At 38.4% G+C, this 25224-nt stretch overlaps 1 protein-coding gene across 2 annotated transcripts in view; it reads right to left on the bottom strand.

The window, feature by feature from the left end:
- Nucleotides 1–998: 998 nt before the first annotated feature.
- Nucleotides 999–25224, bottom strand: part of ATP10B (ATPase phospholipid transporting 10B (putative)) — a 54398-nt gene continuing 30172 nt past the window's right edge. For both annotated transcript variants that reach the window (XM_033006686.2, XM_033006677.2), the window contains 13 exons: nt 18782–18961; nt 17629–18214; nt 16964–17070; nt 16106–16232; nt 14429–14613; nt 10811–11120; nt 9541–9617; nt 8839–8964; nt 7291–7491; nt 5407–5487; nt 5192–5296; nt 4547–4734; nt 999–1600 (listed from right to left, as the gene is read on the bottom strand). In XM_033006686.2, coding sequence (XP_032862577.1) covers nt 1093–1600; nt 4547–4734; nt 5192–5296; nt 5407–5487; nt 7291–7491; nt 8839–8964; nt 9541–9617; nt 10811–11120; nt 14429–14613; nt 16106–16232; nt 16964–17070; nt 17629–18214; nt 18782–18961 — 2781 coding nt within the window. In that variant the 3' untranslated portion in view covers nt 999–1092. The remainder of the gene's footprint in view (nt 1601–4546; nt 4735–5191; nt 5297–5406; nt 5488–7290; nt 7492–8838; nt 8965–9540; nt 9618–10810; nt 11121–14428; nt 14614–16105; nt 16233–16963; nt 17071–17628; nt 18215–18781; nt 18962–25224) is intronic.

Here is a 25224-nt window from a genome sequence, read left to right on the forward strand (position 1 = left end):
TTTTTTTTTTTTTTTTCCTGCATCTTGTTGCCCTGATATACTGAAACAGATGAATATATTATGCATATTTTGGTCATTCTACAGCATGTACTTACTGCAGTGTGGCTAGTGACCTTCATATATTGCTTGTCAAAATCTCTGTTATTGCGATCTCCATCAACTACTGAATGTAACCAGCTGTGGGGAGGTGCATGACTCATATATGACTGAATGCAGCAACACTACATAATAATATAGAGAATGTAAGGAAGAAACTGGATTTCTAGATGAAAAAGCAGGGACAACTTTAGAATTCTAGAACATAAATCCTTGAATTTGACTTTTTATATCTGTCTACTTTCGTAGATATGAAGAAGTAGATTCTACTTATCCCTGAATTATCCTGTCAGTTCTTGTAGCTCAGTATTTGCATTCTTCTACTTTATAAAATCACTTGTCCTTTTCTTAACAGTATCAGGTCAAACCGCTGCCTGCATGAAAATATTGAGCTTACTGTTCAGGGAAAACAAACTATAGACCTGATACTGTTATATGTAAAAAGTCCATATATTAAAACACAGAACATTCTCTAGTCTCTGATGCTGTTGTTCTGCAAATAGCTTTAGTATCAGGAGATAACATTCCTTCCAGGCAGAACTCTAATTTTTAAGTTAGTATGGTCTTCTTAAGACTTTGATAGTAAAAGCTAGAGTGGAATGTGTTGCTCTAAGACTTGGCATAATATAGAATGGGTTCTCTTTCTATTACCTCAATAGCATAATAACATTGAAACATCACTAGTACAATTATTTCCTATTCAAGAAAGAATATTCCTTGATGAAATAAAGTAATTGTACATTTCTCAGCAACTGTGTGATGCTCATGTAACATTCCTCTAATGAGATGAAACCAGGAAGATTAAGAAGTCATGTACTGACAAACCCAAACTATATGTGCACCTAGGAAAAGTTGCATATCAGAGATGTTATTGCACTACTCCACACACCTCTCTCCTTTTGTACCAAACATCATGATTAAGTATAAATAAACTTTTTATTTTCCCTGTGGTATCATTTTCCACATGGGCTGTGGATCCCATTTCTGAACGTTTCTTCAGAGTGTCACTGCACTCACAGATCGCCTATGGCTTCCATGGTTAAAACTGTTAGCATTATCTTTAGTCAGTTTACCATCGTTCTGTCCAGGAGTTGCTACACTGCTGGGTACATGGGGATAAAGGCCAGAGAAAGGCCCTGCTGAAGAGTCTGTAGCAGTAGATTCTTCCTCTGCCCACCTATTAAAGAAATAGTAGCCTTCTTCGGGTGTCTGTTTCCTGAGAGGGTTCACTTCAGACGTGGAAAGTCCCTGACTTTCTGTGTCCCCATGAGACACAGCTGATGCTGCTGGATGTAAAAATGGTGACACACATAAGTGACTGATGTTTTGGTCAAGGTCATCATTAGGTGCAGGTGATGCTATAGGTGCACCAGAGGTAGTTTGTTTTCTTGATCTCAGTTTCTGGATTTCAAGATCCCGTTGCCCTTTAGGAAGTTTATCTAGTTGCTGTGCTTTCAGAATCAGAGATGCTCCAAAGGTTCCTCGTAGAGCAAAAATAAAGAACCTGATGAAAGAGGAAGAGAATTAATTGTTTTGCCAGTGGGTTCCTTCCGTAATCTGCATCACATAAAACAAATCTTGTTGCTAATTCTCCATTGCTCTCCATGCATCTGGTAGACACCTTATACCTGGTAGATGAAAGTTGACTCCAGGATCTTAATGCAACATGTAACTATACACTTATTTTGACCTGTATAGGGTCAACTACATGTATATAAATACTAAGTAAATGATAGTAGAACCATGTGATTGCTGAACAATGCAAGAAAGCTACATGAAAGCTCACCAAAAGATGCAATATTTGAGGAGATGGAGATTGTATTTATACTGCTAAAACAAGCTAAAGAAGGGATCTTAATATGATAGATAACATAGAACCAGAAATTAAAAACCTCATCTTGTGCATTTGCTCAGGAAGCAGATTAAAAAAAAAAAAAAAAAAAGTGTCCTACCTGCCCTTCACAGGACAGAGAGACTATGTAACTGTATATTGTGTGCAGTGAGAGAGCACACATCCTCTTTCCACGCCATTTCAGTTTTGTCTGAAAACCAAAGTCTCTTTCAAAGCATCATTCTATTAGGATTTGACCTTTACATAGATGGCCTCAATATGCATTTTAAAACAAACATGGGAACTCTTTGAAATTGCATTAAGAAAGTTATCATCTTCACATCCTGCTGTTAAATGTATGCATAAATAACAAGATTAAAAAGCCTAACAAGTTAGATTACAGAAAGACCTTTTAAATGCAATGGATTTCTCAGGCCTATTTGCACAAGTAGGAGTGGATAAACATGTATTTGTTATGGCTATGCTGAGGCTGGTCCATCCCATAGCATGTCAGGTCTGGCAACTATGCGGTTGCTAGTTATGGTTGGGCAGCTAAGAGCACAACTACAGAGAGCCCAGGTCCGCTTGTGTACGTTTGGTGTGGATCGTATTGTCCTCTGTCTTTCTCATCAAGTTGTCCTCTGTATCTTCTGTGCAAGTTGCTGGTGGACCAGACAGGAGGACAGAGAAGGGAAGGAGATTTGTGTCTTCCATCCCATGAACTGAGTTCACTTGCTCCTGCCCTTCCCACAGACCTACTGGGTGAAAGACTCAATTACCTGTTGGGCCTCTGCAGGGCTTCCTGGCAGACCGCAGCCTGCCTTCCACAGCTGAAGAAGTATGTGTGGGTCATATATTGAAATCCTCAGTTGAGGGTCTTAGTACCTAATGCTGTGCAGTTTGTGTCCCAAAATAAAGATCAGAGGCAGTTCTGAGATGAAGATGCACAAAGGATGCACTGCAAAGTACTGCCAGACAGTGCTCCAGGAAAAGCCTGCATGCAGGCAGGGCACAGGCAAGCTCCCCCCAAGTGCCTACAGTGCCTCAGAAATGTCAGCTAGTACAGAAAGCAGAAACAAAAGGAAGAACTGAGCAGAGCAAGGATTTGAACAAAACCTCTTGGAAAGAAACCAGAATCTCAAGGCTCCAACTGGTTTCTGAAGGAGATAGGGAGCAGGCAGCGTGGTGATATGAACCAACTGAAACTTAAAATTAAGTGCATTTTAACAAAGGGTGATTTTACCATTGCTGTGATATGCTGACACAGCTAATTGTAGCAAAAATTGGGGGCTGGATATTCTGTGAACTGAGGACTCTGCAGAAAATAATCTGGGGTACCTACATGAAAGAATAGCAGCTCTCCAACTTTGAACATACCAAGATACAAATCTTTAAGCTCAGTATCCTGCTGAGGCAGCAATGATCTTAACCTTGTTAATTCCCAAGATGGAGATATGAGTTCTCTAAGCGCATGTTTGATGTAGCTCTCAGTAGAAAGCTCAGGGTCAAAAATGACACTGTGAATGAGGGCTGATAGGAAAACAAAAATCATAGGGGAGCAAAACAGACTGGAAAAGGATGCCCTGCCTAGAAGACATGAGACCTTACTGAACTATGTGTTGTTTATCCTGACCTGAAGTTACATAATGTAACATGAAATCACAAGAGCATCACAACTCAAATGGGGAAATAATAATCTGAAGAAAAATATTATCTATTCTTGAAAGGTTCCTTTTTAGACAAAGTTAAGGCTCAAATTCTAATGCCTTAAAGTGCTTACAAAATCATATACCAAAAATATGTTCCTGTTTCTTGCAATACCAGTGTGCTGCACTACTTCATGACAATTAGGATGAGAAGGAGACTATCAAGATAATCAAACCAACCTATTTCTTTTATTGCCCAGGCACAAATATGGTGCAACTCAGACAAAGCATATCTACGTAGAGAATGATTAAGGCATTAAGCACCAAAAGTAGTAAGTTTACCATATACATATATTGGAACAGAATAATTGTTTTTTTCAAACTATTTTTTTTCAACAACCTATCAAAATAATTATCCTTCTCCAAATATTATTCAGCCTCAGTTAAATCTATCTTTAACATACTTGATTTGTTGCACAGAGTAAAACTAAAATTCTGGATGCGGAAAATTATTTCATATAGAAACATGTTCTTAAATTTGGCTTAGTAATGCACTGTAATGTACTTAAGAAACAGAATAAATTTTGTAGCTCTCAGAGCACATAGGAATATTTCAAAGACTTGCTTTCTAGTCTTGATCAGCTCAACAACATTGTGTTTATGATAGTGAACAATTATGTAGCAGATTTGTATTGGTAAACTTTGAAGCACCCCAGAAAGAAAGGTTTTCCTGATGGGAAAACAAAAGCAGTAGATATATAACGACTTCTTTAGGGCTACATAACTGAATAAGTTAATGGTTCATGAACCGGAAAGTTGAACCTAGGCATCTGACTTCGACACCAGTCACATCCCTGTGCAACACATGTGCCTGACATATCACATATCTATACACATCATTTTTGTTATTTCACTCAAATGCCTACAAATCCACAAAATGGAAATGGAGAGGAACACTGTGCATCATTCAAACCTTGGCAAGAGTGCGATGACTGGGGTAATAAGACACAGTAAATAGAAGGTGGGGTCCGAAAGCTGTTTCTCCATAATCCAGTAAGGGTTGGTGGGAGGGTTGCAGACCACGCAGGTGGCATTGTAGATCAGAGAGAAGACGAGGTAAAACACCACACTGCCAATCATTGTTACCAAATGGAACAGGGTCTGTAAGCAGAAGTGCATGAAATGACAGTGATGCTTGTGAGACCCTGACTCTGGGTATAAGACACGACTATGCAAAGACAGATTGGAAAGAACACATCCAATAGTCCATGCTACTGACAAGTGCAGTAGGAGAAATACCTGGAAATTAACTTACAAAATAACAGTGACAGTCAATACAGTTCTTTAAGAAACGTGTTCTCATATACTGAAGTATATAAAAATTGTGTTCTGTCCTCTACATAGTCACAGTAGAAACAAATTCTGTCACTGTGTGCTCAAAGGTATTATCCCAAGGCTAATAATCAAACGTGGCACATTGTGAAATCTCAGTGCATCTGTTACTTCATGTGACCCAGAATTCAGGTAAATGACTCCGACAGACAATGCCATGTCTACACAGTACACTGTGTTCACAAAAGAAGAATAGTCATGTGAACAGGACAGGTCAAACACATACCCATGTTTTCATTTCTAGAGCCTGGTGAAAGAGAATGGTCAGGAGGGAGATGGTATTGATGGGGTTTCCAAAGGAAAACACATCTATGTCAGAGTCCTTGTACGTCTAGGAAACAGGCAGATAGAGTGTGAATGAACTCTGATTGTTCAGAATTGAATTTTTCTATTTTTTAAGGAGGATAGGAAAATGAGAATATTAATGACCTAGGTACTTACCAAATAGGGGACAAAGAAGCAGATGAGGCTCTGATAGAAGGCATCCAACATTGTGACAATAAAAGTTGACAGTTTGTATATCTGCAGGAGTTTATAGATAACAGTCATTATGATGGGACACAGATCTCTAGTCTGTTCTGCAGACATAATTGCTGTCTGTTTTTCTTCCATTTAGACTACTGATTATAGCTAACTGGTCTCCCTTCACGAGTAAATGCCTCCTGAGCAGCCGATTTAGACCAAAGGCCTATCTGAACAGGCAATTTCTATGTATTAACTGAAGACAGACCTTAGAAAAATAAGCCAGTCAACTAAGGGTCTTAAAAGCTGAATGTCATCAATTCCCCATCCCGCCCCAAAGGATGCCATTCCTCATATTTTTTTTTTCATACAAAGCTCTTCCTAGACCTACAGAACTGGTCAAAAATCCTTTCTGATAAGGTTCTCTCAATTGAAACATCTATTTTGTGCCATTTTACTTTGACGACTTGTCATATTTAAACTTATCTAGTGGCCTGTGGGGCCACAGCTCCTGTGGAGCAGGATGCATTACTGGAGTGACAAAAAGCTGGGCTCCTCTATGGTTTCAAAGCAAACAAAATGACAAAGCAACAACAATGATCTCTTCAAAACAGTGAAGAACATATATTTCACATATATGTGAGGTCTTACAAGAAAAGGGATGGAAAGTCCTACAGAAAATATTCAAATTCTGCACTCCCTTGCATAGGTTTTTCAAGACATCATTAAACATGATGTGAACCACCAGTGTTCATCAGTGCTAAGAATCACAGTCCAGGATACTGAAAGTAAGTATTAGGAGAAAAAGAAACAAAGAGAAGAATTCCTAAGTACCCTGCAATTTTTTGATTTAAAACTATGGCCACTTCAAATTTTGCTCATTAACATTTTCATAATTTCCTATTAAAAATGTTAAGGAAGTTTGGGAATAAGTGCTACTGTACTGTATGCATACACAAACCCAGGAATGTATGTCTGTATATGTGTGCTTCTTGCAAACATACTGAGATCAGACTGGTTCTCTAAACTTGACAGGTAAACTAGGGTAGAACCTATGTATTTTATGCGTATTTTCTGAGGGTTACTAATAGTGACTATTAAAAGAAGTAAATAATTGAAACAGTTAATGCCCAGAACAGCCTAGACACCAAACTGACAAAATCCTTTATGTATTAACAGGTGTATTTCTGAATCTGAGAGTAGAAAAGAAATGTCAGGTTGTTTATTGATTTAAGGGTTCGTGCTTTCTTGTCATTTTTTGCTGTAATCTTTTTAACAAGCTTTTCTTTTTCAGTAGGTTGCGACTGTTTGAAGCACCAAATCTGAGCAGAGTTTAAGCAGGGACCAGCTAAACTATTTTACCTTAATTTGTTACATTTCTCATCTTGTTTTATTTATTTCTCCCTATGCCTTCACTAAGAAATTGTCTATATATACGGTGTATACACATATATATGCACACACATATTTGCTTCATCATCTCTTCTTCAGATCAGAAACACCAAACACAGGGCTGATTCCCTAGCACATCACTTATTATAATGCAGCATGCTGGTACTAAACTGGATTGCTCCATATATTTAATGGCAGAATAAACCATAAACCTTCCCACTTACATCTTTCAACTATGACCAGGCACACAGTTTCACTTTAAGAAAGTAACTTCAATCATATGTTCCTTATCAGTTCTTCTGACAGCTACAATTATATCTTCTTCTGGTAGACATCAGTGAACTAGAGACCATAAATGGATCATTTGGTTCCAAGTCAGTCTAAACTCTACTCTTCCTTCCCTCCTCACAAAACCAAAAAACCTGTAGTCCTTTGGTTTATCAAGCAGTTATTTTAGCAATCAAGACATACCTCTGAATTTTGTCCATTCTTATACAAGTTGGGCAAACCTAGAAGTGTTTCTGAAGAAACATCTCTATCCAGGACTCCAAAGAGAAGAGGGGGCATTGAGGTGAAGAAGAGATTGAAAAAAATCATCTGCCAGTAATCTATCATTGTGCTGCCTGAGAACCCACAGAAGAACTGGTACCAGAAGAGCAGGTTGACATAGCTCTGTTGAGAAGCAAATACAAACACAACATCCTGTTACAAACTGAAGTGTGGCTCCCCACATGTGCAGAAGCACATCCTTCATGCTGATGTGATTTCATTTCTCTTTGGGTTGTGGGAGTCATGAAGCTGCACCTTTCCTGTGGCCTCTCCTTTATGTCCTCTTCCTTTCCCTACCCTATTCCCTACTATTACAGCTGACCTGAACTCTTTAGTTTGCAATGCATAGATGGTCTGTGGCTCTCATAGTTCCACCTACAAGATTTATGTAGTACATTTGTTATTAACAGCCTCCCAAGAATACATTATTTTGGTTAAAGGTACCATCAGTAGACAGCTTTGCACTTTATTCCGTAACACAGTATATTTTAAGGGTCTACTTCACACCGATCCACTGTGATACAGCTTTTTAAAAGCCATTAGGTTTCTTGAAGAAAATATCAGAGAATAATTAAGTAAACTGTTCACAGCTCTGAACACCAGATTTTAAAATCCTTTTACAGATTCGTTGTCCATGTGGAATCAAAGGCATCCTGCTCCCTAATGGTATGAGGGAGATAATAGAACAGCAGCATCACAGTCTGGAGGGCTATTTTGCATTGCAAATAAATATCCTTTGAACTCTAAAAGGATGCCCAAACAAGAAAAAAAAAAGTTTCCATTTCCACTACAAATTTTAACAGTGATAAGAAGCAATCCTTATTTAAAATTATTAAAAAAACCCAACAGATACATTGAATTCTAAGTAAATAGTCTTTCATGCTCAGAGTGCATTTCATGTCAAATGGACTTGTTTTCACAGTCTTATAGAAACTATATTACTATCAGGTTTTTCCACTTTACATTATTCTTCAATGCACAGCTCATTTGCATATACATTACGTTTTTAATAAAAATGCCAGTTATGATTGCATCATTACTTGCAAGTTGTTCCTATCAAATTAAATGCAAAAATTCAGAGGTTTCACAGGCAACCAATCCTTAGTGCAGAGTCATCTTCTATATTCTAGAAATAATAATCTGCTCTTCCATATGCAAATTTTATTTTGAGGCTCATGGGCATTATTAATAAAGTTTCTTGAACTACCATATAAAAGTTACAAAGCCTTGAGTCCCTTTTCCCACTGGAATAATGCTATTTCAAAATATATTTAGAACCTGAATTTTCCTCAATGCTTTATGCAACGCATTACTAAGAAGGAGGTAGCATACTATAAACTTCCAAAGCGAAGAAGCAGAAACTGCAGCTTCATAAAAAGTAAGAGAAACCCAAAATAAAACAAAAAAATCCCCCAGCTCTGAGAGTAACCCTTGCTAGAGTGAAAACTTCCAGAATTTTAATAATCTTACCACATTTTTGTAGAAAAAGTAAATCACCATCTTTGCCAGGCGAGCATAACACCAGTGTCCATGGACAAGAAGCAGTTTTTTGAGATGCTTAAATCGGGATATTGCAAAGTCACTAGCCATCACAGCCTTTGGTAAAAAGAACAGAAGTTAATTTACAATGTATCTTTTTCCCACACAATATGATGAAATTTGAACGTGGACAATGAAATGATTCCCTACTACTGAATATTATAGAAAAAAACCAAAACAAAACAAAACCCAAAGACCAACAAACCAACCAAAAACTCCTTGAGAAAATAGTTGAAACTTTCTATCTTTGCAGAACTCTCCATCCTAGGAGAATGAGGAAGGGAGGTGTGTGGGAAAGAATGTGGGGCAAAAGAAAGTGAACGAGAATCAACAAAACCTGGAAGTGCTATATCAGTTAGGATTCAGAAACCAGATGTTAACCTAACATTGGACAGACAACTGCTAATTTTCCAGGCTTATGAGAAAACGCGTGTTTCTCCATGCATGCTAATTGTCGGCTCAAAACACTCCTTTTTGGCTGGACCCATAATTACAAACTGCATATTAATTTACTACAGTAATGATGCCAACTTGCATCATTAAGATAACACTCGAGTATAGGGCTGCTATGAAACTTATTAAGCAGCAAGAGACATGTGACAAAAGAGGAAAGGAAATAAATGGAAGTGATACCTGCATGCCTTCTTGGCCAGATATTCCTATTCCAACATCAGCTGCTTGAATCATACTTACATCATTTGCACCATCACCTAGAATGGGAAGACAGGAAAGAACAAAAAAGGTGCAAGAAAGGGTGCTTTATACAAAATCCCTATATCAGAGCAAGAAAAAAGCCCTAGCTATGCTGATAAACAAAGGCTATTCTGTACTACCATGCATTTTAGTTAGGGTAACTAATACTCAGCATCAAGCAATTATGACCTCTAGGCTCTGATCTTGATTGATACATCCTCATTCCCAGAAGAGCTAGATCCACCAGGGCTAAGCCCAACATTGGGACCAGCTGGGTGGTGGCATGGCCATCCTGACACCATCTACACCTGCGCTGTTTCGCATGTTTCTGCTTGGTGAGCTCCATATGCTCATTGACATACTTTGCAGCACCCTACTTCACTGAATTCTCCAAATGATATGATAAATTTGGTTGTAGTTAACAATGTAACAAGCCATTTTCAGGAGTTATTCTGCTCATTTCAACTTGCAGCAATATGTTAAATATATAACCAAATTTCTATGGAAAGACCAGCCATGGTTGTTGCCTGCAATGTGGAGATGATGAATTAGGTTAGCTGGTAAAGCAAAATCAATGAAGCAGAAGGATGAAAGCTTGTATTTTGAACTCTAAGGCAAAGAAAGAAATTTAAAAATACATCAGAGTCTTCCTTCTCTGGTCCACAGAGGTGTATTTTTTAGTTTTAAGTCATAAAAATCAATTCTGCAAGGATTTTAGTGGGATCACTTACCAAAAGTGGAGCAGGAAACTCAAAGCATTTGACATTATTTGGAGGTAAAAAGCAAATGAGTCAGTGCTTAATACCACTTTGGGGATAACTCTGTTTTCACCGGTCGGGAAAATCTGACAGGAAAAGGGCTTTATGAAAAGACAGAACAGTGACTACTATTGACTGCTTTCCATGCCCAGAGAGAGGAATTCTGGAGGGAACGTGTACATACATTTGTACTGGTGTGCATGAAAGGGACTGCTGGGAGATTCTGAATTTGAAGTGCCTTCATCTTGTTTACATGGGGGTCAGATTTGCTCAGTGAAAGCTGAATAAGGACTTCCATCTGTTTTTTAATCAGGAAAGACTATATAGTACTATTTCCCCACTGTATCTGAAGCAAAAGAAATAGCTCATACAATATATTCCTTACATTTCCATAACCCATATAGAAAGAACCTGTGATCCCCTTTCTCCTGTGAGATTCAGAGCAGAGGTACCTATTGACAGGGTCATCACTTTAAGCTGCCTCCGGACGAGCTTGACCACCATGCTCTTCTGGAGAGGGGTGGAGCGGCAGCACAGCACCGAGCGGCAGTGCCTCGTCAGCGCCAGGAACTGCTGCTCCAGGCCCCCCTGGAAGATGACGTTCAGCGTCCGTCCGTCAATCACCAATCCGAACTCGGGACTGGGGGCCTCAGAGGCTGAGAAAGATGCTGGGATAATGCCAAATTTCCTCTGTGGATTTTCAACCTCGCAATTCTTCCTCACCTCTTCCAAGGTTAAATTCAAGAGAGATTCACAAGTTTCCTGTGAGAAAACAGAAGTGGTTCTAGAAATAGTTATCTCCATCTCTCTTTACAGCACAGCACCTTACAAAGTGTATGTATAATCATGCCAGTGGGCTTATGCCTATCAGATAAACATTAGGGAAAACTGACTGAGAAATGCACTGATTCATCAGATTGGAGATTATTTCACTGACGTCATCAAATCTTTCAGTGAAAACACTGTGCATCTTATCAGCTAGTTAACTGTAGTAAGGAATATTTTAAAAGAAAATAAAATAATCTTCAAATCAGAAGGACATATTTGTATTTGCAATGCTGAGATTTCAGAAATTAAAAAAAACTCCTTTTTTTCTAAAGGAAATTAAAAAAACTAGTTTTCATATGAATGATGTGAGATACTGAAACATTTTCTTCCCTCAGAAATAAACTGCTATAGAGAAACAAGACATTCAGATTTTCAAAATTATCCAGTAGCTTTGACAATTTGGTCTTTTCTAGGTCACAAATTAGGTGTGTGTCACACTTAGGGACAGAAATAAAGCTTCATAGTTCCCAGCACTGTGCCTCAAACACAAACTTAGTCTTTCCCTGTTAGCAAATCTGCCTCATTTTGGACCGAAGTTCCCTTTTAGATGCAAACAACTGGAATTGACTTAGTATCAAATGCAACCAGATTTAAGGGAAGCACTTTTACCTCTCATAAAGATCTCCTAAATTGGCACACCACTATCAGAGAAAACCCAGAATGATCTGAAAGTTATTTTGCTGCTTGTTAGTACTAAAAGTCCTCCTTCTGTGGCATGGCACTGAATACCTGAAGAGCTAATCACTCCCTTTTCTACCTTTTCTGTCAGCTTTATTGAGTGATGATTCAGTTCTAAAATGTTATTTTCACTTTATGTTGCATAAGGTACATGCGTAGGATGTTTGCAAGATTTAAATTACACTTAAGTGGGAGGTTCTGGAATCAAATGTACCTCTGACATCTAATAAGAAGCTGCATCTAGCCTGCACACTTAAAACCTCTAAAAAATATTGAAGAAGCATCATCTTTCTGTGAACAAGCTAAAAATTGTAGTGGAAATTCCTGGTTTGCCTTGTCTTGCCTTTTTAAATAACCCTCCCAAATACGTACTTGTGTTACTTCTGCCTGGAAAATATTTAATTTTCAGTGTTTAAATAAGCTGCTGAGCTCAGGTGGTAAAGAGAGTCCCTTCCCACTGAAGCCAGTTCAAGGGTTAACTATGGCAAAATTAATGGGTTAAATGCTTTGTGTGCATTATTTGCTTTCCCCTGCAGCTGTTACCAGGAAAACTTTTTCAGAACCAGTGTCCTTGGCTTAATTTTGAAAGGGAGGGAACTAAATATTATTGTGGAGCAACTCCAGTGCCCACTGAATCGCATGGATTCTCACAAGCGCCCACGTGCGCAAAGCTTGCATCTGGGCCTGGATCGAGGGCCATATAGGGTGCTATGGGTGAGTGCATGTGCCTGTGTCTCCTGGAGCCAGGGTGGTCCTGCCTGCAGCATCACTTCTCTGACAGAAACCATCTTCTAATTTCCATCCTAAACATATCAATTTTGCCTTCCGTTAAAGCAGATACGCGTATCAAATGAAATTACACATTGAAGCAAGGAATGTATTCCGTGCCAAATTCCATATCATCTTTGCGTGTTTCCCTATTTCCATGACATTAAAAGAGAGAGACATTTGCATAGGATTTCATTGTTGTTTGAAGAGCTACTAACTGCAGATAAAAGCGGTTAGAAAGTAGGCCATCTAACTGCTCTACACAATTGCCTATCACGTGAAAAACAGTCAGTATTTTAACTAGATTTAAATAATACTCACAATAGCTTTACAGAGAAAGGCAAGCTTGTATTGGTAACCCCCCTTCTGTGAGGAGGAAAACTGAGGCAACCGAGACCTGTGGCTTGCCTAGTCACAGACAGAAGCCCTGCCTTCCCTCCTCAACCTCCTGTCTACCCATGGAAAGGCTCATCTCACAGTAACTCCTGTCACTGCTGGGTGCAGGCCACAGGTGTATGCTGTGTAAAAAAAGCATTTTCCCAGCACACTGGGAAAAGGGCAGAGGCTGCTGCCTAGGGCACCTCAGGGGCATCCAGGGCTATACAGGAAGTAAGAAGTCACTAGCAAGAAAAAAAAAAGGGACATCACAGCTGGTATTTTGGGCCCTGCTTTGGGGCATTAGGAATGATCAAGGCTGACCTCTCCTTAGCAAACAAGTCTGGTTTAATGATAATACGTGAATGAACTCGCTCTCCCCTAAATCCATCTCACAAAACAGTCTGTCCCACCAGGATGACCAGAGGGATGAGATGCTATGCCGTGCACAGTGGTGGCCATTCGGCTTTCCAAAAGCAAGGCATGGTTTTCCTGGTACCCTACTGATGTTGCTTCGCAACCTGCAAAAGCCTTTGGTTGATTTTCTAAATCCTTTTACTTTCACTATCCCTAATGGCATTTACCCTCTTCAAAAGTTAGGACTCTATTTTCTCTCTTCCTTTCAGACAGTTTCAGGAATAGCCATAGATTTCACCACAGGTTGTTCACTGTATTTTAGTGAGTCACAGGAGCTGACAGATGTGCCCTTGAAGTGATTATCCTCAATTTGGAGTATGTTTGCTTGTCTACTGCCTGACCTTCTTATTGCCCATGGAAATTCAGGGAGTATCTGTACACATCAACAACTACATGTTCCCCCAGGTAATGTCAAGAAAGTGACTGGTTTTAACGGGCCCACAAGAACTAAGAAGGTGAAATGCTGCTTACACAAAAAGATATTCTATTAAATTGTTCACTAATAAGTTTCTGATTAAGCCTAATCCTATTAGGGAACATATGACTAGAAAGCTGAATTTAATTAAATCTACACCTGCATACTTTTTCCAGACTCATACAGTACTTTACAAATGTCTTCCTAAAGATATCACCTAGGGTCAAAATATTATCATAACTGAAGTCTCCATTGCAAGGTGAAAAGCCAGATATCAATATTATCAAGGAATCAGGCACTTAAAATACATATGACATTCTTTCTAAAGCTCATTATTCAGGAAATTTTCTTAAAGAATATTTTAATTTGGAAAAATCATTGTATTTTAATTGAATAAAGCTCTACATAACTGTCTTGTGTCTCAATTCATCCTGTTACATGCTGTCTAAAGGGTTTCTGGCCTAATCCTGCTATGTTGATTTTTGGTTGACTGGTTTGTGTTGTATGAAGCCTAAAGCAAAGCAGCGCCAAGCTGCAAGAAACAAAGAAGGGGAAAGATAGCAAATGCTGTCCGTGTCTTTGTACTCACCTTATTTTCAGTGTTAATGGTGAAGACAGTGTCCCTTTGGTTCAGGAGTTTACAGGAATATGCAATGTTAACTGCTGTTTCTTGTTTGTCTCCTGTCAACACCCAGATTTGTATCCCAGCTTCTCGAAGAGCTGCAATAGTGTCAGGCACTCCATCTTGCAGCCGATCTTCAATCCCTGTTGCTCCTGGGCAAACAGGAAAAGAAGCAGCGAATTAGTTTTCTTTCATTCAGAAATCATGCTGCTGTTTGTTTTTTTAAGAATAGGTCTTTGACTTCCAATCATGATCCTGAACTTATCAAAAGCTGAGCCAAGGTATTGTCCAGCAAATAAATACACAGGCACAAGTTCTGCATTTGGATTAAGAACTGAATGTGTCAGCAATCAAGTTCTGGGTCTTCATTTTACTCATTGCTAGAACAATGCACTTCATTTCTTCTTAATAATCCAAATGACAAGGTCCTGGCAGAGGAATTACACCATACGGATTTTTAAAGTACTGCAATAAGTCCCATCAAAGCAAGTAGAAAAGATGAGTTTTGACTATTTAAATGAATGCCATCCCTATTGTCAAGATAGATCCTTCACCCATCAAAGGGAGAAGAAACGGTACAGTGTTTTCTTTTTGAAAATGTGCAAACTTAGAAGCAGATGCCAATACTCATCCTGATGGTAAGTCACCATCTGACTATTACAATACTCTTCTTATGTCTTCCACTAGAGGTCAGTTTGAAGATGCTGTAACTGTGATACATTAAAGACAGATAATGATTTAAGCTAAAAGAACACTTTTTGTGAAATAAAGTATGAAAGCACACAGAGCCTTAAGAGTTGGCAAAGGTAAGAGATTCTGACAAGATCTCCATTACTTCTTATGTGGTTCTGCTTATGGCATTTACTGTTATTACTCTAATTTTTTAAATCACTGCAGAGATTACGAGAAGCCATAATGCTAATAGCTTGCAATCACAGAAATTCAGGATAATGAAGTATGGGCAGAGATTGTATTCACAGAAAGATGAGACTGAGACAACTCTGAAAATCAAAGTCCTAAAGAACAAAATGTTTGGAAACAAAATAGAAAATAAAGCACTGAAGTGCTCCATAATTTAACAGAATTGTTAAATTGTTAGTTGTTAGATACGATGGTGATGGATAATGCACGTGTCAATGAATGCAAGTTTTAATATGAAATATCCTTTTACGAAGTGCAGAAAGCAAACATGACAGTGCAACAACAGCAGGAATTCACTAGCAAAAATGCCTATGTGTTTAAGTTACTGTTTAATTACCAAAAATCCCTTGGAATCTGTGCTCAAAACTGAAGTTAATTTATAGTATTTTATAGGTTTATCTAAGGACACAGACACATGATTGAATTATGGGAACTCCATTATCTACTGTGTCAGCCGAGCCACAGTAACAGCTGATGTACATGGTCTTTGCTCCTGGCACATGATAGTTTCAGTATACTTTTTCAAAGTTACTGCTGCTCAAAATGCACGAGAACTTGTTTAGACACTGTCATTGGACTGTATACTCTAGCCTTGAGATTTCCAAACCTCAGAGGAAGACTTTTTGATATAAATTAGTATAAGCTGTTGTCTGTCTGATTGCCAAGAATATCACAGGAGAGCAAGTGATATTTCACGCAATGACGATTCTTATTTTTAGCTACCCAGCAAGGTGAGTTTGGTCTCCAGATGCTGTGCTGTCTCCATTAACAGCTCATCTCTGTTTTCAATTGCAGCTTCTGCCTCCCGACGAAAATTGGCCCATTTTTGAAAGTCATCTTCATTCAAGACCTGCATAATACAATTTAAACAGAGCTCATTTTAAATTTAAATAAGATAAGAATGCTAACATTCTAGATTACAGAGACTTAACTCCTATCCAGGGTGGTAAAATACTATGACATCTTTAAAATAACACAAACTTTTCCAAGAGAAGACTGCAAGAACTAGTAGTAATGGGAAAAATAGACCTGCCCTCTTGTTTGTATAAATGGCCTACAGCTGAGACTTAAAAACATGACCTAGAGAAACTCTTGATCACACAGCCCTTAGTTGGGACTCTGAACTGGAACACACAGTTTCTGAAGGTTGCTCTACATTTCTCTAGATCTTGAATATGACCTATTTGTTGCACATAGACAACTTCTGTATTAAAGTATCAAGCCAAGATGTACTAACCCAGGCTGAGGGCAAGAGTTTTGTAAGCTGAATGATAAGCAAAACAAAAAGGTTGGCTCCTCTACAGACTTTTTATTTCTTGCTTGGGATCACTGTACAGAAGGTCAGCTAGAGTTACCATAAGAGATACAGAAATTAATGTTCTGAGGCTGTCCAAAAATCCATCATCTGCTCACACTGAGGAAAAAGAGACTGCAGAGCAATCAAATAGAGGGACAAAAAGATGGGCTGTATTTATCATGTTCTCTGAAGCAGAAAGAATTATAACCATTACATTCTTCCAATGAATCTATTGATGTGTACAGAGAAAAGCTGTAAACAATATTAGGCTAATGCCTTCCTACCTTCTTAGCTATGCACAGAGTTCGTAGGCCATCACGGGCATAGTAGTCCAGATGCTTCTGTGTTTTTTCTTTTATTCTTTTCATTCTCTTCTCTGCTCTAATGTCAGCTGTGAAATACAAGGAAAAGGTTCTGTATTTTAAGCACAGATCATTTCAGACCTAATGGCCTAAGATTAAAAAAGAGTGGGCATTAGAGAAAACTGGATTTCAGTATAATAGCAATTCCTTTAAAAGCTCAAAGATGTTGGCTGTGCATAAGCTGAAAGCTTGCTAAAGATCCCTATTTCCTTTAAGATAACATTACTTGTGTTTTTTTGTTTGTTTGTTTGTTTGTTAATGTTACAGCACTCTTGCTGACAAGCTGGAATACAATGGCCAGGCCCTTATGACAGTATTATTGCAGAGTACACAATCCACATGGGTTAGCGCTGTCAGTGAATTTCAATTAGCTCATTCTATATTCTCAGCACTACTCAGGTTAAACAAATACCTCTCAGTTCTGATCTGCAAGGGTAACACTAGAGAAAGCTTTCCATTTTTTTTTTTTTTTTTTTTTTTTAAATTCTTCTACTGCCCAGATATAATATTTCATGCAGAAAAGAGTACTGCAACTTCTTGTGCTTCTTTGGAGGAGACACAACAGAAATAGCTCATTGGCTAATTACCTTTGGCAGAGTCTTCCAGCAAGTCCATTATAACAGAGTCAGCTCCTTTTGTGTAGACAACAATCTCCTTGGTTAGAGGGTGTCTCACCACTACAGACATCCTTTTCCTTACTGAGTCAAATCCCAGAGTGTAGAGAATATCAAAAGTCAGGAATGTGCCTTGTGGCAACCGTACGGTCACCTGTTCAGGAGTTCGGGACACTAAAGTAAAACTATATGCCTGGGCAGCATAGACAAGCGCTGCCTCATCTGGACTCTCAGCCTCATAACAGAAGTCTGTTGGCAAAGAACTGTTAGTCACAGATTTAAAAACCTCATCCAAGGAAGCACTACCAATATCTGTGCTGCCCTTGCCCTGGAGCTCATCACCTCTACCACTGGCACAGCAATCATCGTCACTGTTGCAGCAATCCAATGCAGCAAGTTGTTCCTCAGTGTTCTTTGCACTGAAGCTAGTGCCTAGGTCTGAACTAGACTGAGATGATGAAAAAGACTGACTAAGGCTTGCTGATTTTAGCCGTTGAAATATCTGATGAATCTTTTCCAGGGTGATTCCTGAAGGTTTTGGTGGTGGTGGGACCGTGACCTAGAAATATGAGAAAACCTATGATTAAAAATAAATAAATGTGAACTACAAGATACTTTTCAAAACTTCAATATATTTTGCTTTATCTAAATGATGATAATTTGCAAAATTTATTTATTTATTTATTTATTTATTTATTATTTTCCCTATTTAACTGTGTTGGGGGAATTTGGTAGAGGAGTCATGGGTGAACAAGCATCAAAATTTGATAGAGATTTATATCTCTACCTCTGAAGCAGAGATGGAATCAAGCCCCATGTAGTTCTATCAATGGCCTGGGAGTTCAGAGAAAACCTACTATGTTCAACATATTTCTTACAGTATATATAATATGAAATCTGAAAGAAAAAGTGCAGATACTGTGGTAGTCAGATCTTCATCAAACATAAAAAGCCATGTTAGGAAGGGATATACACAGGCAAGGAAACAATAGATATTACAGAAAAGGTAAAAGAACTAGAGGACAACTCCCAAAAATCAATTTTTTACCACTCAGGTTTCACTGAACACTGCTCTTGTTAACTGGAAGCATAATCGATTCTCCTTATATACTTAAAGTTAGATTACCCTTTGCCTTGGTTCGGTAGCTGTGGAGACCAGGACTGTATTGCAGATGGCGAGGGCAAGAAAAAAGTCAGTAAGGGATGTGGCAGTCTTCATATGTATAAAAGGAGAAAGATTTTCAGTCTGGAGTACAGCTTCTCTCACTCGCCTCAGCAGCCTTCTATCGGGAGTCACATCCTTTTCCTGGAAGAGAAATTACTTAATGAGTATTATTCCCATTTACCCTTGTCCTCAAGCAAGAACTATCAACTTGATAGATTCTTCTTGCCTCTTATTGAATTATGTAAGGTAAATGCCTTTGGTACTTAACATCTAGGGAAAAAAAGATACATTTCTAAAATGCACAACTAGATCATTGGAAGGAAATGTATCTTGAAATAGAAGGTGCTTCCCGAATTTTATTTTGAGATCTACTAAAAATCAAGAATAATGTATCCCCCAACTTGGGAACTGCTGACTACTGAATTAAAGGTCATTCCAGGTGAAAGTGGACTTGGGATCTCCTGTTTCAGTGTGGAAGCTGATCAATATTTCAACAGAGAATATATCATGCTAATGGCTTGGTTGCAGCAGTATCACTTTTTGTTACCTGAGTCATGTTGCTCTGCACCCAGAAAGAGGGTGCTGTTGCAAACTGCTCTTTCTCAATTTTTACAACAAATAAATAAATAAATATGTACATACTTCATTTGTTCCTGAAATGTTACTGTAATTTTACTACCACACTCTTCCTAATCAAACCTGAATTTGCAAGCCGAACTACTTAACAATGTCACTTACCTACAATTTAATTTGATGTAGGGATATGGGAATATTACTTCTAATGGAAATTTCATATTAGCAGAGTCTGGTTTGGATTTGATTCAGGGCCATATTTAACAAGAGCTTCCAAATTTAAAAGACACCTTCCTGTGAGCCAAAACTTTTGGATGCCTTCTTTAAGGAGCTGCCAAAGTGATGTAGCTGCTTTCTAGTTCATCTCAGTTATTACCCTCTCCTCCTTCAATCTGGCACAGTTTTCCTAAGTTTCCTAAATAGGCAACAGAAGTCAACCAACCACTTTCATGGTTGTGTTGTGCTGAGCTGAATATGTTGCACTGTAACTCCTGCTTGCTAAAGTGAATAGCAGTTCTTAAATCATCCTAATAATTGCAAACAAATCTACTGCTCATTTTACAGAAAAGAGCTCAACTGAAGTCCAAAGATGGAAGAAGGTTTTACACTTTCTCTGCTGCAGGAGACTCTGGTTCCTCTGGGTCTATATTTTTATGCTTTTTTTGTTTCACATATGGAGAAAAATTTTAAGTATAGATGCAGACCTTTCTCTAGCAAACCGATACATACTGAGGATAAGTGATTTTTTTAGTTATTTTCTCAGGTCTCTTAAAAGGAATCAGAGGCCGAAAAGTTAAAGCTGTCATTCTTTAGAGACCCTTTCACAATATTGCACTGCAGTGGACAGTTGCTGTGGGTAACTGTTGCCAATACTGTGCTTTGTACCTAGAGCAACCCCAAATGGCTTAACTGGACAATTCCAATGAAGAACACATATGTGCAGACACAACTGTCAAAACAGTTATGTTGGTAATTATATTAAGTTCAAAACATGAAAGATTAGAAACTCACTGTTTTCCCAGCTATTCATATAATTTCCTTATTCATTGCCACAGTTAGAATGAACCTCATGAACCACAAATTATTACACATGAATCTCAGCCTCTCCTATCCATCATCATCCCACGCAATTTCTTTTGCATCTATATACTCAATATCTGCCTCTAGTTCATGCCCAGAGTGACAATGCAGTAGTGGATATTCCAATTAATCAGAAACTTTCTGAACTCAAAATTTTTCTCAGGAAAAACAGAAAATTGTCAAGTCAATTGTGACCTCAGAAACAGGTTTTAAAAAACAAAATAATACAAAAATCTGTATCAGAAAAGTTTTTCTCATTTTATTTTTCACATTCAGTGAAAACAGGGCTCACCTGAATTTCCAGCCTTATGGAACTTCAGGAGATAAAAAAATGTCAGACAAACAAGTCTGTTTATTGACCAGCCTGAGCATATATAAAAACAAACAAACAAAAAGAAAATGAAATGATGATCAGCTAAATTTACCACCTTTTCAATGTTAGCAATTTTGTTGGTGAAAACGCTGATGTTATAAAATGGCTAGTGCCATTCAATTTTTAAGATTTTCTCATTAATTTGATAGCATTTCTTATACTTGATACACCAAAACCTGATGACAGTAGGACAACTGAAATCTTAATAAAATTCTTCTAATAGCAAGGCACCATTTATTGGAATTATTAAATCTAGAAGGAAATGTGCTGTCATGATCTTAATTCATAAGAACACCTGAAGGTAGACTGAGTAAATGTTAATTCTCTATCGAGTTACAAATTTGCTTATCAATTGATATTTTTCCTACTTTTTCAAAGTTCCCTTAAGTCATTCTGTCAATCATAGCTCAGTTGTTTTATAATAATTATTTTATTTTTCCCTCTGAGAAGTTGCATCAGCCACAAGGAAGCAAATTAATAAAGAATACTGGCATTGTCTCCTTATGAGGTACCCAAAGAAATCAGTAAGTTATCCAATGCCATCTTCTAGGTTCTAAAATGAGATGGTGTCTTCTAGTTGGGCTGAAGGCTGTCTCTCCAAAGGGCTAGACAGGCAGGATGAAAATCAGTTTCTGTTTCAGAAGGTGTGATAGAACAGGTAACTCTGTTATTTTTTCAGCTGCATTAGATACTTTAGATACAGACATGTCCATGAGCAGTGGATATTTTCTACCTGGACTTCAGGCCTTTGACACTGTCCCCTGTGAGACCCTCACAGACAAGCTATTGTTGTATGGGCTGGGTAAACAGGCAGTGAAGAGGACTGAAAATGGACTGAATGGCTAGGCCCTGAGGGTGGTGATCAGCAGTGCAAAGTCTAGTTGGAGGCCAGTGACAAGCAGTGTACACCAGGGATCAATAGTGGGTCCAGTCCTGTTTAACATGGGAGGAGTGGCTGATACACCAGGGGGTCATGCTGCCATCCAGAAGGACCTCAACAGGCTGGAGAAATGGGCTGACAGGAACATTCTGAAGCCCAGCAAGAAGTACAAAGTCCTGAACCCAGGAAGGAACAACCTTAGACACCAATAGGCTGGGGGCCATCCAGATCAAAAGCAGTTTTCAAAAGCAGAAAAGGCCCCGGGGGTGCTGATGGGTACCAAGTTGAACATGAGCCAGCAGTGTGCCCTTGCAGCAAAGAGGGCTAATGGTATCCTGGTCTTCATTAGACAAAGTGTTACTAGCACGTCAAGGGAAGTGATCTTACAGCCCTATTCAGCACTGGTGACACCACACCTGGAGTACTGCATCCAGTTCTGGGCTCCTCAGTACAAGAAGGACATGAACATATTGGAGAGAGTCCAATGAAGGGCCACAAATATGATTAAGGTACTGGGGAGTCTCTTGTATGAGGAAGGCTTGAGAGAGCCACAACTGTTTAGTTCAGAGAAGAAAAGACAGGGAGAATCTTATTAATGTATATAAATACTTGAAGGAAGGTGCAAAAAGGACAGAGACAGGCTTTTTCAGTGATGCCCAGTGAAAGGACAAGAGACAATGGGCATCAGCTGAAACGCAGGAGGTTCCATCTGAACATCAGGAAACACTTTTTTACTGTGAGGGTGACAGAGCACTGGCACAGTTTGGCCAGAGAGGCTGTGAGGCCTCCATTCTTGGAGATGCTAAAAAGTCATTTGGACACAGTCCTGGGCAACTGGCTGTAGGTGAGCAGGGGGGTTGGACCAAAAGAATTCCAGAGGTTCCTTCCCCACCTCAACCTTCTGTGATTCTGTGATGTCTGCCTCCCTCCAGATTTCTCAGAAATGTTTATGAAATAAATAAATCACTCACTATGTTTCTGTCTCTCAGTTACCCTAGGAGATTTCTGGAGTAAAGACTACGCTGTTCTTCTTTCCTTTCCATTCCACATAAAACGTAAGGCATACACAGACATTGCACATTTTTATGGTATCAATATAAACACTATAGACTTGGCAGCAATTCTCAGCTGAAAGTTTTTGAAATAGCTTGAATTAGTGTTCAAACAGATCTGCTCAGCTCAGTCTCTAATTTTCCAAGTGTAACTGTTAATAGGTAGATCTCTGTCTCTTTACATTTAGTAAGGGTAGCAGGAGATATTATTGCTGACAATAAGCTAGGAATTTGCTTTTCAGTTATCTAAGACCTGGTTAAGCTCCTTCCCACTGAATAGAGTTTGCCACTGCATTTTTGGAAGTTTTAACTGGACATAGGATTCATAATTTCTAATGAACTGCATAAATTTTATGTTAGGAGGTTCCATAAACTGCCATGGACCATGAAAACTATGGCCAAAAATACTGACAGGAGCAAAACCAGAGGCTAAACCCTAGGAGTTAGGCCCTGCATTATTTCTGTGTTACTTTTACTGTAAAAAAGACAAGCAATGTTATTTAGTTATTCTTATAGGATCTGCAGGATCCAGTTTAATTAATTTTATCAAATGCCATGAAAAACACATCATCCTCATCTCTATCTCAGAGACACACTGAAATGAACATGTTAATTGAGAAGAGCTTCTCAGATTTCAGCAAAACATCAAAACTTGTCAAGCATTGAATGCTCTCACAAAAAGTCAGGCTGAAATACATTCTGTAGCTGCAGACCTTCCTAACTGCAGAACAGCTCAGAATTCTGAGACAAAGTTCAAACATCCTGACTTGCAGGCGCAATCAGTTACCACTGTACAAACGCACCTAACATACCATATGCAACCTGCTTATCTCCAATTCATGTAAGGCTGATTGAGAGTAAGTAAATTTTGTGATCACCGCATAGATAATTTTTCTTTAAAAACTGTTCACATATAAATTTGACATTTGTAAATGATTATCTTTTGTTTGGCACAGTTACTTTCCAGTTAAACTCTTTACATTTTGTAGGATACTATTATGTTAACACCTCTTGCTTTAAAATGCTTTTCTTGGCAACAGTTCTGACATGCAGCTGCTCACAGCAGATGCTGTGCTAACCTTTACCCCAAAACCACTGTGTCTTCTGAGCAGTGCAAAGTTCTTCAATTTTACTATTACCTGAGGTTACTAGTTTTTATGAACAATTTTCATGCAGCTGGCACATCAACCCTTGTAAACCTGACATTTATTAAGAAAAAAGCCAAAAATAACAAACTGTACAATGCCAACTACTGGCCTTTGGACTTTACATTGTTTATTATGTTAAACAGAATATTGTTTTTTTTTTTGTTTTTTTTTTTTTTTTAATCTTGCATTTTGTTGATCTGAAGAAGACAAGTTTCACAATTTCAGAGTGAGGATCATGTTTGACAATCGCTGACTAATGCTGAATACTTCAATGCTTTTATTTTAGCAGAGCCATTAATTTAGAAGGGCTCTGCAAGCCTTAATTTAATCAAGTTAAATAGCAGTCTTTGTGTCTTCACTCATACATTGTTCAAAGATGGGTATTTCTTGAGAAATGTTGACTACTGAGATACATTCAGGCCTATGGTACTATCTGTATAACTGGAGTACTCAAGATGCTCCAGATTTGTAGCAAAGTACAAATGCATCAGACAAGGTGATATAAGTTCCAAAGGTCAGGAACCATAGAGACAGAAAATTTTATTTTCCCAATTTTTTTAATAGGGAATTGGCTTGGCTGATAAAGAAAAATACTACTATGCATCATTTAAAGGATATCTACATACAGGACAGCTTTGAGCAATATTTAAGTGTCTCCACTTTTACTACATCTTCATATTTGTCATAGAGGTTGGAACTCTAATTTTGAAAGTGTTTGACCTTCTCCTAGAGTCCATAAAGCCTTGTCTGAAATGTCTGTTGAAAAACTTCCAGGAAGAAAAGAACAGTCTGACCTTAATTAGGTTGTATTAGATTTTGGGAAGTTTCAGATCTAAAATTCAGCAGAGTCTAAGATTTTCCTAGAATTGCAATGAAGACAACATGTACTTCCAGGTCAGTACTCCAGGTGAGGCAGAGGCCACTTAGCTAACAAAGGAGGACAAGGCTCTTTAGCGTCTTGCAGAGTTCAATATATGGCAGGGTTTAAGTCCTTATTCTGATAAGCCCTTTTAGCTTAATTTAAATTAACTTTGTGAGAAGTGCTGATTTTTTTTTTTTTTTCCTTGAAAAATGCAGTATTTATCTTTTAACACACTAGCAAAGTCCCAGAACTGCTCTGGAGAATGCAGCTTGGGCATTTTGCATGGACAGCGTAGGGGTGACTAAACTTTGTTTAATAGAGACAATATGTTGCAGTGCTAGTAGTAGAAGTAGTTTGGGGCTTTCTGAGCTATGTTCAAACTCAGACTTCAAACCCATACCCTCTTCCCAGCCATCATCTCCCAGCAGGACCTGTG

This window comes from Tyto alba, unplaced genomic scaffold (assembly GCF_018691265.1).
Source record: "Tyto alba isolate M040663 unplaced genomic scaffold, T.alba_DEE_v4.0 Super-Scaffold_17, whole genome shotgun sequence".
Classification (NCBI taxonomy): Eukaryota; Metazoa; Chordata; class Aves; order Strigiformes; family Tytonidae; genus Tyto; species Tyto alba.